This window comes from Dermatophagoides farinae, chromosome 2 (assembly GCF_024713945.1).
Source record: "Dermatophagoides farinae isolate YC_2012a chromosome 2, ASM2471394v1, whole genome shotgun sequence".
Taxonomy (NCBI): Eukaryota; Metazoa; Arthropoda; class Arachnida; order Sarcoptiformes; family Pyroglyphidae; genus Dermatophagoides; species Dermatophagoides farinae.
In genome coordinates this window covers 4,626,893-4,642,514 of record NC_134678.1, presented here as the reverse complement: position 1 = coordinate 4,642,514, position 15,622 = coordinate 4,626,893, and the positions used below count along the sequence as shown (strand labels likewise).

Below are 15,622 nucleotides of genomic sequence, written 5' to 3'. Positions count from 1 at the left end.
GTCAAAATTGAATTTAATTGAATTGAAACAATTTTTTCATGATTGTGTTCGGTTTCTTCAGAGACTTTGGAATTTCGAATAGTTTGTGTTTTGGGTATAATTTTATTATTTGAAGTTGAAACGGTTTTGTTAGAATTATTCACAGAATGATTGCATTTTTGGTTAGATTTTATCCTTTTTGAAACACGATCCATTCCGAATATTGATAAAACAATGAATCGATGAAATGAAATTTTTTGTTACAAACATTCGATATAATGGCTTTAAATAAATTAAAATGATGATGAAATTGATTCAATATACATGACAAAAACTGCGATATGATGCAAAACAAATGAATGAACGAATAATCGATAGTCACAGAATACTCATACAATACTGCATTCAAATGTGTCGAAAATGTGTCGACACCTAGCGAAAATAAATTTAATTTATTTTTAAATTTGATAATCATTATATCAAATTAAAATTTAAAATAATTATTATATTAAATTATATTATTATTATTAGAATAATCACATCGTACAATCAATCAACAATGCCGTTTGAAAATAAATATAATCTCTACTTGTCGGTACCAATGAAATCACAACCAACAACTTCACTACTATCACTACTAATCAAAGCAATATCTGAACGATTTTACAAAATAATCAACTATTGAATCATAAAATTTTTGAATTTTTTTAAAATTTTGAATTTGTTGAAATCTCTCTCTCTCTCTCTCTCTCTCTCTTATAATCTCTGCAAAAATGTCTGGCCGTTTAATGTTCGTTGTTATCATGATGTTGGCTCTCGTAATGGCTTTGTTTTCAATCTATGTAAACGCAATTAATGATGAACCGGATTTCCGTGATTCCATCCGACACATTCCTGGCAAATTGTTGGGCAACATGACCAAAGAAGAAATGCAACAATTCCGTTCAACCAGAATACTTCCAGATCGCATCAATGAAATGATTAGTAATTTTACTGTAAATGCTGTTCGAAACTAAGAACCATCACTGTATTGTCGTTTTTTTTATATCAAGCCAGTTTGAACATTTTTAAAATCTTTTTTTATTATTAATTTCATTATGTGTGAAAAAAATTTATGCTAATAAAAATTCTTTAAATTTCTTTAATCAAAAATCATTGCAAAAATTAAGTTAATTTGAAAAAACAACATACAGTTCACAATATTGTTGCCATGGGTAAATAAAAAAAAAATACCAGTAACCAATTTGGCGTACCAATGACGGAACAAACAGGTATATAGAATGAATCCAGACCTCGAACAAAATGACAACAAATTCTGACTAGAACTATTCTGAATCCCACTCCAAATTATTGATGAGAGAGAGTGACTAGGTGTTGTCAGTGTTTTTAATGCGTCCAACAACAAATTTGTTTGGTAAAATTTTTTATTATCTTCAAAACAAATCTTTTGTCAATGTTTTTGTAATGAACTTCTTTTTTGGAAAAAAATAACAAAATGGTGCCATCGTAAATAAATATTACCCGGATTACATAACTCATCGTTACTCACTTCATAAGTTTAGAGTATAAAATCATCCGTCGCACTTGTCTTACCGTGTGTCAAATACCTTTGATAATTATAAGTGAAAGGAGTTTAGACCTGTTTGCTACCAAATTGAAAATAACCACGATTGAAATAGAAAAAAAGGGTGATGAGAACTGGCAAGGTAAGAGAAGAAGTAACTCTAATTTTCATTTTTATTTCTCAATCATCGAGTGCGCCAATCATCCAAGGCCAAATCTCATTCATTTGATAATATATCATCGAGAAAATGACCATCATCATTGTTGTAAATCCATTATGTATTTGTATGTGTAGTTTGAGAGAAAGAGAATGCCTATTTGTGTCTGCATACCATTCAATGTGACGATAACGACCACACCATTATGATGATTATTACACATCCATTATTGCCACAATGATGATATTCAAAGGCGCCACTACTATTTTCTAACGAATCGACTTCAAAAAATGTAGATCCATGCCATGCAGATTTTTTGCTTGTACGATTTTTTTTTTTGATTCAAATTGGTAACGTTTTTTGGTTATCGTTCGATATTATGTGTGAATTTATTTCAACTAGTTGTCATTTTGGAATAAAGAATAGTATTTGTGTGTGTAGGAGGGCGACAATATCTTTTCTTTAAATTTTATCAAATCTTCTCTTTACGTTCATTTTTGAATCGATAGATTTACAATGACAACAATGACATGCAACAATCATTTCATTCACCAATCTCAGCAGCAGCTCTACGGACTACAGATTTCCAAAATTTGACACCTTGTGAAAAAAGGGAAGATCAAGGACAAATACAATACGATTTGCCATACGTCCAAATGTCTTCTTCAACAATTTTTATAGAGTTATCGTAATTTTTGTTAAATAAATGGCGCCCAAAATAAAACTGCAATATTGTGACCCAGAAAATTATCTTCCATCTATTCTTCAGTTCTAATAGTATTTTCAAATACATCATGGATCATATCGATCAATCTGATGTTGGGTGTCAACACAAAGATTATCAATAGATTGTACTGTATATACAACGACCACAACAATCCGATTGACCTTTTTCCTCATGTTTATTTATTGATTCATTCATTCAAATTTTAAATGTATTCATCTTATGCCAATGATTCGTCTTCTATGTATTTGTGTTAAAATAATTCTCATCAATCAATGATCGAAGAGTAGAAGAAAAAGATTCGATGACTGGGAAATGAATTGGAAAATTTAATCCTACTTTCGGTTGTTTGTCCCCGAATGAATGAATGAATTCATACACAACGACTACATACATATTTGAATGCTAAAAATTGGCCATTATGATGAATAAGGTCCATGAACTTTTGACAATTTCATCATTATATTATCAACATAATCATCATTGTCGTCTTTGTCGATGATGATCATCTGGAGTTATCATTTATGAAATATATTTTTTTTTCTCTCTTTTTCCAACAAAAGAAAAATCTTCATTTGTTGTTCATAATTGTTTCATTTGCAACCATCATCACTAATGTAACATTATCCATAATCGACAACCACAAAGATTTCTATTTTTACCATCATCATCATCATCATCATTCTAATCATCACTGTTACCGCCGTGGCCACCACCACTATTATAACATCATCATCATTTTTACCCAGGTAATATATTTCTCATTTCCATTTCAATGAACCTCCTGTGTATATATATACTGTTTATTATACAGTTCATATTGTCAACCAACCAACCAACCAACCACATAAACAATTTAATGCAATCCAATTCATTGAAAACCATTGCGAATCATATATCCTTTTGTTCTCATATGTTCTCATAGTTCTTTTTCTCTTTTTTTCCAAACAAATATTTCGTTTTCTTTAAATGAATACGATGACAGCAACAAAAAAAAACAACCAGAACGCATCGAAGAGTTGACGTCCTCGATATATAATATATCATACGTAAAAAAAGAACATTTATACGTTATGGTCGAATAGAGAACGTATATAAAAATCATAACGATAATGACTAAAACAAGGTATCCTGAAAAAAATATGAGTATTTTTTTCTGTTGTATAACTTAACGCTTTGAAATGCGTTTATAAGACCACTGGTTTTGGTCGGATGAATTCCAACAAAAATTGTTTGTTTGTTTGTTTGTTTTCATTCACACAAAAAAAACACATCACCATTGATGAAAATATTTCACTTTATTCAAAAAAAAAAAAAAAAAATTCAAATCACCTATTTTCCTGTATGTATGGATAACCATTGTGTTCATATATTAGCCATCCTGTTCATTGTGAATTTACACATCAACTAAAATCGATCATCGATGTGATGACTTGTGATGTTCTATTCACATTCTATAAATTCAATCAAATTGCATAAATAAAATTTTAATCCAATCAATGAAAAAAAAAATGGAGGACGATGATTATTACGTTGATCGTTATGATTGTCCACAATCTACAACAACATCATCATCATCACCAACAATAATCAACAATAATGTTTTGGATTTAATCACAAATACCTCACCACCATCATCATTGGATGTAATCAGTACAACACCAAAAATTGATGATGAACCATATGAATATGATGATTATTTAGATCAACTTTATGCAACAACACCTTCGAATGGTGATGATGGTCATTCAGAAATAGTGGATACTACCACCACAATTAATGATACATTATCATATGAAGAATATCTACTTGATATTTGGAAACAATTAGATGTTGGCCGTGATGGATATCTAACCGTTCATGAACTGTATCGTGTTTGTGAACATATTGGTATGAACATTCAGAATGATACAATTATTGAACAATTGTTTGATAAATTAGATTCTGATCAAGATGGTCGTGTTTCATTAGCTGAATTTATTGATGGACTTTTTCAATATATTCATCAAAGTGATCAACATCAACATACTTCACCTTTGAATATAACTGAGTCTCCACATCATCATCATCATCATCATAATCATAGTGATTATCAATCAACAATTTTATCATCGATTACGAATGAAATATCATCATCTCCATCAGATGATAATGATTATGAGATTAAAAAAATTGTACCATCATCATCAATCGTTTCACATCATTATCATCATAATCAACGAAATATGCAACCATCACCTCCACCACCGTCATCATCATCAACAATTCTATTTAATCTTTTATCGACATATTCAAATTTCTTAACAATCAAATACGACAAAGATGGGTAAGTTTTTGTTATTGAAAATTTATTTTTTTTTTCATATATGAATCAATAAACCAATTTTAGGGTGACTAAAAGAAGAGTTTGAATTGAAAATGAAATTTATTATTTTTATCAATGAGAATGTAATTTATAACAAAAAAAAAGATGTCCGTGTTTCTCACTGGAGTGTCATTTGTCATTTTTTTTCATATCAACTTTGATTGTATGCATATCAACAACATCTAGCTGCTTTATTGACAATCAATGGACGTCCATTTGGATGTACGAACCAATAATAGAATTGCATGACTAGAATGCTTACAATGAATAATATTGGTACGGCAACAAACAACAATGAACGTAATGACCAAAAATAATCAGTTTCTATACGCAAAAACCAAAGTGCAGCAAATGTAAAATCTTCGACCATAATTACAGTATAAAATGCAAAATATTTATAACGAGTTGGTTCGTCTTTTAGATTGATGAATATGAATAAATAAATTAACCCGATAAGCATGTTGAACATATATTCTTGACAAGGATTTGGTCGGCCAAGTTCTGAATCAAAGAAATGTGTTCCCTGATGCATTATCCATATGGTCATTATGCCCCAATGACCGATTCCAATCGGTAATAACCAATAACCGAATTGATGTAGGAACAATGAAATGGCCAGTAATCTGGATGCCAATGTTAATCCATGCCAAAATGATTGTATAATTGTACCAAAGGCTGATAGATTACGTTTATCATATGAAGCTCGACGTAAGGCTCGATGATAGGAACTGATTGACCAAGAGGTTTCAAACAGTGCCAAAAAGATCACGGTCATCTGAACATATTCTATAAAGATTGGATAGAAAAATATTATAAAGAATTGATAAAGAATATTCTCTTATTCTTACCTGTATAATTGTGATTGTAATTATTGAGATGATGATGATGCTCAAAATACCAATGTGAAATAAGTGAATGTAGATGCAATGTCATTTGTATTGTACATTGCATTAAACATTGAAACAAACTTAGCAATGAAGTGTCACGATCTTCGGCCACCGTTAATAGATAATAATCGATACGATTAAATGAAGATTTCTCATGACTAGCCGACTTTCGCTGTTTTAATGATATAATTACAAATGTATTTTAGTATCTCTCTGTGTGGATGATCACTACTCACTGCTGGTTCAAAATCGGGTAAACCACCTGGACCAATGGATGATTGAAAACGAGGTCTAGGCAATGTGGTTGATAATGATGGCAATGCCGTAGATGATGATGTTGACCATCCACCATCTTTTTGACCATTCTGTTGTTGATAATCAACACGACGACGTTTATCCGACCAACTTTTAACACCATATCGTAATAGTTCGATATATCTAAAAGAAATGAAAAAAAAACAAAATTTTTAATAAATTTGAAAAAACTTCGGCAGATGGCGTTAAGGGTTGATGTTTTTCGATTGAAAATTTGTTTAAAGAATTTTGTAATCATTAATTATCAATTATCATCATCATAAATCTATTCAAATCATTTTTGAATAAATTTGAAATTCAATAAACTCAATTATATAAACTCCTAGTTGAATTAGTGATATATGGAGAGAAATAATTTTACCATTATTAACAAGAGAGAGGTAGTTAAAATTTCCAAAAACCTGTCAACTCGTATCGTTGATTTTCTTTTTTTTTTTTTAATTTTTATCGGAAATTCTCAAAAGTGAAACAATTTAATTTTTTTCTTTTTCGTTTTGTTTTACACTACTGTATACAAGAAAAAAAAGATATGCTGTCGTTATTCATGTTATAAAAATGTGAAAAACGTTTCGATATTTTCATTGTCTGTTATCTGGCTATATTCATGGCACTACTTAAGATTTCCATTCTATATATTTACATGTTCATTTTTGTGTGTGTATGTGTGTTTCTGTGCATTTTTAAATTAATTAGTTAGTTAATTAATTATTTAAATGATAGGAACTGACATTGAACAACGAGAAAAAAAAGAATCGTGTGTGTGTGTGTGTGTATGTGTGTGTGTTTAAAAATGAATGAGTTTGTTAATTACATTTGAATGAATGGAAATGGTCCATACAACATTGATGTTGAAAAAAATTTTCTGAATTTTTTTTTTCTCTCACCCTCTCTAGAGATATCTATGTCTTTGTTATATTTTCGAAGCTATATTTTGATCGTGTGAATCGATAAGATTGGAGAATAACGAAAAAAAAAAAGTTTTCATTCATTATCAGTTTTTTTTTAGTTTGTCGTTTGTATGTAACAACAACAATTCATTACATCAGTTTTTTTTTTGTTTTCTGTTGTCGTTGCTATCTATTATGTTGTCCTTATCCTTTTGGTTTTAATTAATAAATAATTCAAAAATATCGTTTTTTTTCTCTCGATAACATCTTGTCATCGCCATCTTGTTGTATTTTAATCAAAGAATTTGATAACATTGTTGTTGTGCTATATATAAAAAAAAATCAGGTTACAGAATACATCATGGATACATCATTCATATATATATATACATGGTATTCGATCCGATAATTGTCTTTGGCTAAAAAAAAATTTCGTTTTCTTTGATCAATTTTGAGTAGGAAACAGAAAAAAAAATCTTTCCAAAAATTTTCCCATTCGAATCGATTCAAACACTGATTTTTATTCTACAAAATTTAATGATGTCTTTTTTTTGTACTTATTGGTTTGGTTTGATTGGGGTTGTGGTTTATTTTCATTCCATTCATTCGTTTACCAAATTTTCTAAATGGTGATAACGATCCATTTAAAGCCATAAAAATAATTCTTAATTGACATTTTCAAATGTTTTTTTTTTCTTGCCCAGAGAAAATCATCTGTGTGTTATTTATTTATTTTTGTTTCTGAACATCAATTTTCTAAAACATCAACAAACAATAAATGATCCATTATTATATCTTTAATAATAATGATAATAATAACAATAATGATAATGATGACAAACTATGATGAAGATGATGATGATGATGATCGAATAATCCAATTTTCATGGCAATGTGGATAATTGCCTTTTTGCTTTGGCACAACAAAAAAAAAGAATAAATGAAAATTTATATCCATGTGTATTTTTATAGAAAAAAACAACCGCAAATTTTATTACAATTTGATTTTTAAACAAAGTAAAGAAAATGTGAAAAAAACATGATAAAATAGATTATTATTATTATCAAATTTTCAACATCGCGTATCGGCTATTTTGATCAATGTTCGATTATTGTACCACTCTCTATACCGCTTATTACATCTATATCGATTATACAAACAAAATTCCTATAGTTTTTTTTGTCTATCTGTTATCTCTTATCAGATCATCTAACCTGTACCTTATCGTTATAAACTGTAAAAATTTAAATCGCTTGGACGAACACAATATAAATAACATATCATGGATCACTATTCATTAGGTGTCGGAAACTAACGGTAAGTGGCTGCGACCAAAAAGAGGGGCAACATCACCGGGTTTTCGACACCGTTTTTTCCACAATTTTTTTCAGTTTTACTACACAATGTGTTTGCATTTCTTCTTGGTTAGAAAAGATTTTCAGACTGAATTATATCAGGGAAAATGGCATTCATTTCATTCTTTTCGTCATTTCTATTATTATGAAACAGGAAATTTTCAACAGCCGTGCGGAAATGAGATACATTTGTGTGATATACGTTATTTTATTTCCAAATTCGAAATTGTCAAGTGAAAAAAAATCCGATATTTTAATCTTGTTCAATTCTAAAGACTTGTTTCCGGTAGTCTTGGGATCTGATATCAATGTTAATTTTCATTTCACTTTATTTTTTTTTTCTCTTTTCAATATTAGAATGGAAAATTTTGCCAATCACAATAGTCGATTGTTCAAAGTGAAGATTGAATATATATATATAAAGAGAGAGAGAGAGAAAGTTTTCATTCGAAATTACTTCAAATGAACTTGATCTATTCGATCGATTGGTACGAATATTCCCCATTACAATATACATATTAAACGACATCGGCATAGCTAGCGGAAGACCAAAAATCGTATTTCAAAGAAGAAATTTATAAGAATAAAGACCAATGTCATCCGTTAAATATAAAGAAGAAAGGAACATAAACGAAAAAAAAAATTTTCCAGAACGGAATTCTTGCCAAATTCAAATTAATCAACTTGCTAATTCTATTCTATAGAGTTCAAAAATTCGTTAGAATCTCATTCATTCTGCATTTTTCATTTAGCACAACATTTTCTTTGTGAACATTTCATTTGTGATTTGATTGTTTTCCGTTTTTCGTTTTTTTTTTGTGAATACAATCAATTCAACACTGTACACATTGAGTTCATTTATATTCCTAATACGAATAATGTGTCTCGTATAGGACTTTTGAATTGTAAATTCTCTATAATAGATAGATAGATAGATAGATAGAAAAATGTAGATAAATTGCAATTCAATATTATTTTCCAATGGAATCGAATATATTCTTTTTCCTTGAATCACTTGAAAACGACAATAGCATCAACGATTACAACAAAATATTGATTTTGTTTGGATTGAACAAGAATTTGTAGGCTTTTTATTTTATTCTGATGCTTTTTTTGCTTGGTGAATGTAACACAATCGATTATTTAAATTGACTATACACAGAGACACGATTATCGGTATCAATGGACAACAACATTTATGAACATGCCAAACATCACCATTCATGTTTCCAGTATCATCAAGGACAAGAATTTGAAATTCTTTTGCGAATCAAAAAAAAAAATTTTTTTTTCTCCACACAAACGAACACAAAATATACTATAACTAAACATTATCGAGATGTGTTGGATGAAAATAGAATGAAATGTTTTATTTCGCAAGCTTATATTTCGTGTTTTGTTTTTAAGTTTTCGGATGTAGAAAAAAAATAGTCACCAACACAAACGTTATGAAATCAAAAAAAAAATAAGAAAAATAAATGAATGAATGATGAAAGTTAAAGTAAATTCAGTAAAAGATAATTTAATCTCATTTTTGAGCAGAGAAAAAAAATGTTTCAATACAATTTTAAGTTATTTTTTTTTTGACGAATTCTTTCTCCATTCCATTCCGTTCATTGTTTACTTGTTTTATTAAAGAATCGGATGATAAAATGTCTTTATATACAATATAATAAATAAACTGGCTATTTTTTTAGATGAAACTTATAAGTGAATGAAATGAAAGATTCGGTTTAAAAAAAGGCAAAGGGAAAGTGGTCACGTTTTTCGTTTAGATTTCTTTGATTTTCATTCTTATTTCGTTCTTTCTATTTTTTTGGATTATTCATCTATTTATTACAATTCTTAGTATGCTAGAATTTTTTAAAGAAAAAAAATAAGACAGTCAAGAAAAAGAAATGAATTTATGATGTGTACGCGTTTGATAATGTAATGTTTGTAATCTTTGATATGAAATCGCATTTTCATATACAAAATTTTTTTTTCCACAAAGTTCTTGATTCAATAATGTATATATAGGGATTTTTTTTTCTTTGAAATGAGATGTTATCGACGATAGACTACCACTATTGAAATGTTCATTTTGTTCAATATGCATGTTTGTGTGTGTGTCATTTTGTGAGAGGAACAAAGAGAAAGAAAGAAAGAATGACCATCAAGATTCATGTTTCAAGAATAACAACAATAATCAAAATATAGACATGAAATGAAATGACCATTGGTTAACCATTGTGTATGTGTGTGTGTGTGTGTGTGTTTGTATGGAATCATGTCTTTCAATCTGTCAATTTTCATCAAACAACATCCACATGTTGGTCAGTTTGTTTGGCATTTTTTTTGTACTATGAACTGTAGAATGAAGAATAAAAAAGAGAAAAAAAAGAAAACCTTAACAAATGATTCATTATTTCAATAGCAATATAGTGACGACAAACTTTGATTGACATTAAACAACAAAATTTTTTTTTCTAGTGGAAGTGGGCGAAATATATTTCCAATGAAATCAACGACCTTTTTTTGCGATGAATATCCAGCAAATGTCATCGAGTTGAATAATTTTCCTGTCATTCATGATTCCACTGTGTTCATTCATTCAGAATAAATTTCTTTCTTTTTTTTATCCAATCTATAATACATTTATGTCTATTTTTTTCCACAAATTTTTTTCTTTCTAAATCAGATTTTCACAATTTCTGAATAATAATAATAATTTTTTTTTTCTTCTTGTCATTAAATTGACTGCGAAAAGAAGAAAATGTTAATTGATTCACAAAGTTGCTTAGAATCGAAAATAGAAAGTTTTTTTTTTTGATTGATTGCATATCAATTGGCTTGTTGCACCACTAATATGATATAACATTAATATAGTATTAATAACCCATCCAAGCATTAATCCATGATTCGATTCTTTTTTTTTGACTATAATTTTTTGTATTTCGATTATGTTATTATTACGAGATGATGATGATGATGATGAAGCCATCTAGAATTGTATATATATACAACAAACACAAGAGAGCTCATCATCATCATCATCATCATCATCATTCGTTCAGTTTGTTCATTCGTTTTTAATGCAATTCAATACAATCGCTAGAATCGATCTTTGAAACTCTATACATTCAGTGTTTTTATGAATCAGAATCAAAAAAAAAACATTGAATCAAGTATGAAAGATGATTGAACGAGAGACTTAATGGAACCGCATTAACGAGAAAAAAAATAGTAACCAAATAATATTATTAGATCTGGATTTGTCACATTATTTTATATTTCTTCTTTCAACCCCCTACTCACAATTTTTTCCCTTTCATTTTTTTTTCGAATGTTATTTTGCTGCATTTATCCATCAAATAGTCTTTTCAACCAATAACAATGTTCAATTGTCTATGGCTGTGGCTGTGCCTTACCCCTGACAACGACAACATCATCATTGTTGAATCATTTGCTTAAACAACAACCAAGAATTGAATTGAATGTAAAAAAAAAATCTTTACTCATATTCTTTGTCGTTTTAGTGGTTAGTTGGTCGGTCGGTCGGTTGATTCCTATTTGTGTTCGTCAGCTGAATTTTAATTTAACATTTGTTTTATATAGTGGAAAAAAATACGAATTGAATGAATGAATAAAAAGAAGGGAAACAAAATCATTCGATTTGTTTCCTTTCATCAGTTGAGGATTCGTTTGATTTTTTCCTTCATTCGTTTCTATGATGAAATATAATAGTAAATTCGAATAATCAAAATCTTAAATTTGGTTTGGAAATTTTTTTTTCGGAAATCTGGTTATCACGTGGAATGAAAAATCGAAAATCAAATGTATTTCTTTTTTTTCCAAAACCAAGATGAATTAGATCATCATCAGAAACTATTCAGCTCTATAGAGAAAGAGAGTAAAAATCACAAATTTGTAATTCAAATGTTTTCCATTCATTCACTATAATTATTAATATTTAGCCTACGTTTATTCTGAATCAATTCAATAGCGATTTATTCTATACGCAAATTTATAGTCACATTGTCATCCTTGTCTATTTTTTTTGTAATCAGAGAAAAAACAAGATGAACATTCAACTTGTTCGATTATGTTCCATTATTGTATAGTATCTTTGATTAAATCATTTTGTCTTATGGAAAAAGTAAAATGAATGAATATGACAATATCCCTAGAGAGGTAGTAGAGAATTTTTGTAATAATTGCAACCTTACCTTAGTACTGGTCCCAATAAAATAATGTGTAATAATATTCGAAACATCCAACCACATGGTCCAATTTCTGGCCTTCGTAATAGAAATGGTTCAGCCGTTGTTCCATTCGAATTATTATTATTATTATTATTCTGTTGTTGATGATATTTTTCATGTTGTTGTCGATGATTGTCATTCAATAACCTAGAATAAATAAGAAAAAAAAACAAGTGATAAAATAATAAATAAATATTGTTATTATTATTAAAAAATTCGTATCAAAAAACAAATTCACGTTTACATGGCAAGTAAGCGTATACATTTCTTGTCTGTTCAAAGAAAAAAAAACATTTGAATGTTACGGATGTGTTATATATTATATATTCAAGACACACACATAGACATTTTAGATATCGGTTGGGCAAATTTTTTTTTTACTATGACTATTTTTATTATGATAACATGACTCTATATTCTGTTATTTGTTACGGAAGAAATTTTTTTTTCATACTCATCTCAATGAAAAACAAAAAATTTACTCTTTATTCACATTTAGAGACCAATGGTCTCAATATATTGATTGACCTTTTTTGAACTTTATTTTTTTTTTTTTTTTTTTTGGTTCATAAATTCAACACATATTCTATAGAATCTATAGATTCACATTCAATTATTTCTATCACACTCACTATTATTAGGTCTTTGTAGTTAGAGTCGATTTATTATTATTGGTTATATTATGATATTACGATGAAGATTGTTCATTCAACATTCAGGATATGATCATTGTATTGTATTCAGCTACATTACAGTGGTGGTCAATTAAGTCATTTTTTTTTTTTTTTTTTTTTGATCAATTTTTGCTTATTCAGGATTATTGGAATTTTTTGTTTTTCTTCCGCTATTTGAAACTAAACTAAACATCTTCATTTCTAATATTAATAAATAAAGCTTGAAAGGAACAGTGATAATATTATGAATTGAAATGGATGAATGAAGAATTGGAAAAAACGGGAAGCACCCACACACACACACACACACATTGCACTAATCTCCATCATCATCATCATCTGATGGTATTATTTTGTTTCCGATCATATTTTTTTCATGGTACATGTTCAATATATAATTCAATATGATTCATATATATTGGTATTCACAATTTAACATTTGGAACAAATGAACAAATGAACAACAACAACAACAACAATTCGCATGAATGGAAAGAAACAATTAATGAATTGAATGATAATTTACTACTCGGTGTATGATGCTGGTGATGATGATGATGATGGTGGTACTCTATATTTTGTTTATTATTTCCCATCAAATACACAAACAAATATATTCCTTCCATTAACATTAAGACTAAGGAACAATTTACAAAAGTTATCCATCCATATGTTTGTGTGGTGGTGCAATATATAAATATTCTAAAAACTCATACAGAATTTCTAGTAAAAAGTCTTGAAAGTTTCTGAAAGTCTGATTAATTGTAATAATAATACAATGATGACGACTAATTTTGTTCATTTCAATTATTCTCTTGAATCGTTTCGTTTCAATTGATTTTTTTCTTGGAAAACATTGTTTGGTTTTGTTTTTTTTGGTGGTGATGGGGATCGAAAACAATACTATCAAAGTCTGAATGATTCGAATGTGATGGATATCAACAACAATGATCAATTGATGACCATGTGTACAGTGAAGAAATGAATCAATTGTAATTTAATTCTTGAATTATTACAGCAATGGAAACTAGAATCGAAACGGAGTAAAAAAATCGATTTTTTCTTTTTCATTACATTCTCATCTATTCTCGTTTTTTTTCCATTGGATTCGACCAGAATTCTATCCTTTCTAAAAACAGTTTAGAACTTCATTTATTTCATTTTGAATCACCGAAACAAAAAAAACGACAGAGATCAGATAAACATGAGAGATTAAAACTTTGACAAAGATTTATTCGTCGTTTATCGTATTACGTTAGTTGGAAAACGTTATCCAAACAAATTGATGATGAACATTTTTTTTTCATTTCGATTCAATTTTTGTTTGTTTATTTGTTTTCATTCAATAAATATCATATTCGATTTAGCATGCTTTCACTAATAATTAGTAATTTTGAAAAGTTGCTAGTTAGCGTACTGAAGTTGGTTGATTTGTTTTCAGTGAGAGAAAAAAAAATCGAAATAAATCGTAGAAAAAAAACTTTTCTAAAAACATCAAACAACAGCTGATGATAATGACCATAGTCATCACTATCATTTATTATTATTGAAAAAAAAATTTCCTCTTCCTTTCCGTCACCCCTCTCCATTTTTCAGTTTCATCTGGTGACATTTGGTGATTCAATTGAATATAATAACTTTTTCTATTCGATTTTGATTGTCCATTTTCAGCAAAATGTTTGTTTATATAAATTTTGTGATCAAACAACTGAACATTAACGAAAAATGTATTTATTTTTAACCAAAAAAAAAAAGAAAAAAAAGTTCTACAACAAAATAACATTTAACATCCAAGATTAAAACATCAGAAATTCACAATGACCCCTTTCTTTTTTTTCTACCATTTCAGACCTGATTGATCGATGATAATCGAAAAATGATCAATAATTTTTGCTTTATGCTACCATTTTTGGCAATGTAAAGTTTTCCGAATGAACTTTTCAACCATCGGATAAAGCAAAGTTTTTTTTTCATTCAAATTCATTTTGATACAGTTTTTCAAAATTTCTTTATTTTCAAAACTTAATTTTATGTGTGTTTAAATCTTTTTGGTCTAACAACCATTACACACAATCATTTTATCAATCTTTTTTCTTATCCTACAAACAATAGACATAATCGTTCATCATTTCTACTATCCTTTTTCTATTTTTTTTTTTCAATGATTTTCAAATGCATTTTGTAATCCAAATGTGTTTGTGTGTGTGTGTGTGTTTGTCTCATCTCATTTGTATCGAGTCTTGGGAGCTTCAAAGCTCATTTATTTTTATTGTTATTATATTCTCTCATTCTCTCTCTCTCTTTCGGTTTTATTTCATTCAACATCAATATTCTCAACCACTATGACGTTCGACTTGTTTTTTGTTGTTAGCCAATATTCTCTTCTCCGTTTCTTGTGTTCTATATTCATGTTTTCCCCCTTGGAGACATTTGAATGGATTCAATATTTTGTTTCTTTTTTTACCATCAT

At 28.6% G+C, this 15,622-nt stretch overlaps 2 protein-coding genes across 6 annotated transcripts in view; one reads left to right on the top strand and one right to left on the bottom strand.

Moving 5' to 3' along the window:
- The first annotated feature begins 561 nt into the window (after positions 1-561).
- LOC124490367 (uncharacterized) overlaps positions 562-15,622 on the top strand; it is a 55,136-nt gene continuing 40,075 nt past the window's right edge. The window contains exons 1-2 of one of the 4 annotated variants that reach the window (XM_075736002.1): positions 562-3,173; positions 3,239-4,750. In XM_075736002.1, the coding sequence (XP_075592117.1) occupies positions 3,924-4,750 (827 nt within the window). In that variant the 5' untranslated portion in view covers positions 562-3,173; positions 3,239-3,923. Of the gene's footprint in view, positions 4,751-15,622 lie in introns of all 4 variants that reach the window. The other 3 variants (XM_075736004.1, XM_075736003.1, XM_075736001.1) reach the window with 3 other exon arrangements.
- The window catches only part of LOC124490201 (uncharacterized), a 39,319-nt gene continuing 28,527 nt past the window's right edge, over positions 4,831-15,622 (bottom strand). For both annotated transcript variants that reach the window (XM_047052699.2, XM_047052771.2), the window contains exons 3-6: positions 12,443-12,625; positions 5,913-6,114; positions 5,638-5,848; positions 4,831-5,575 (exon numbers count right to left, since the gene is read on the bottom strand). In XM_047052699.2, coding sequence (XP_046908655.2) covers positions 4,962-5,575; positions 5,638-5,848; positions 5,913-6,114; positions 12,443-12,625 — 1,210 coding nt within the window. In that variant the 3' untranslated portion in view covers positions 4,831-4,961. The remainder of the gene's footprint in view (positions 5,576-5,637; positions 5,849-5,912; positions 6,115-12,442; positions 12,626-15,622) is intronic.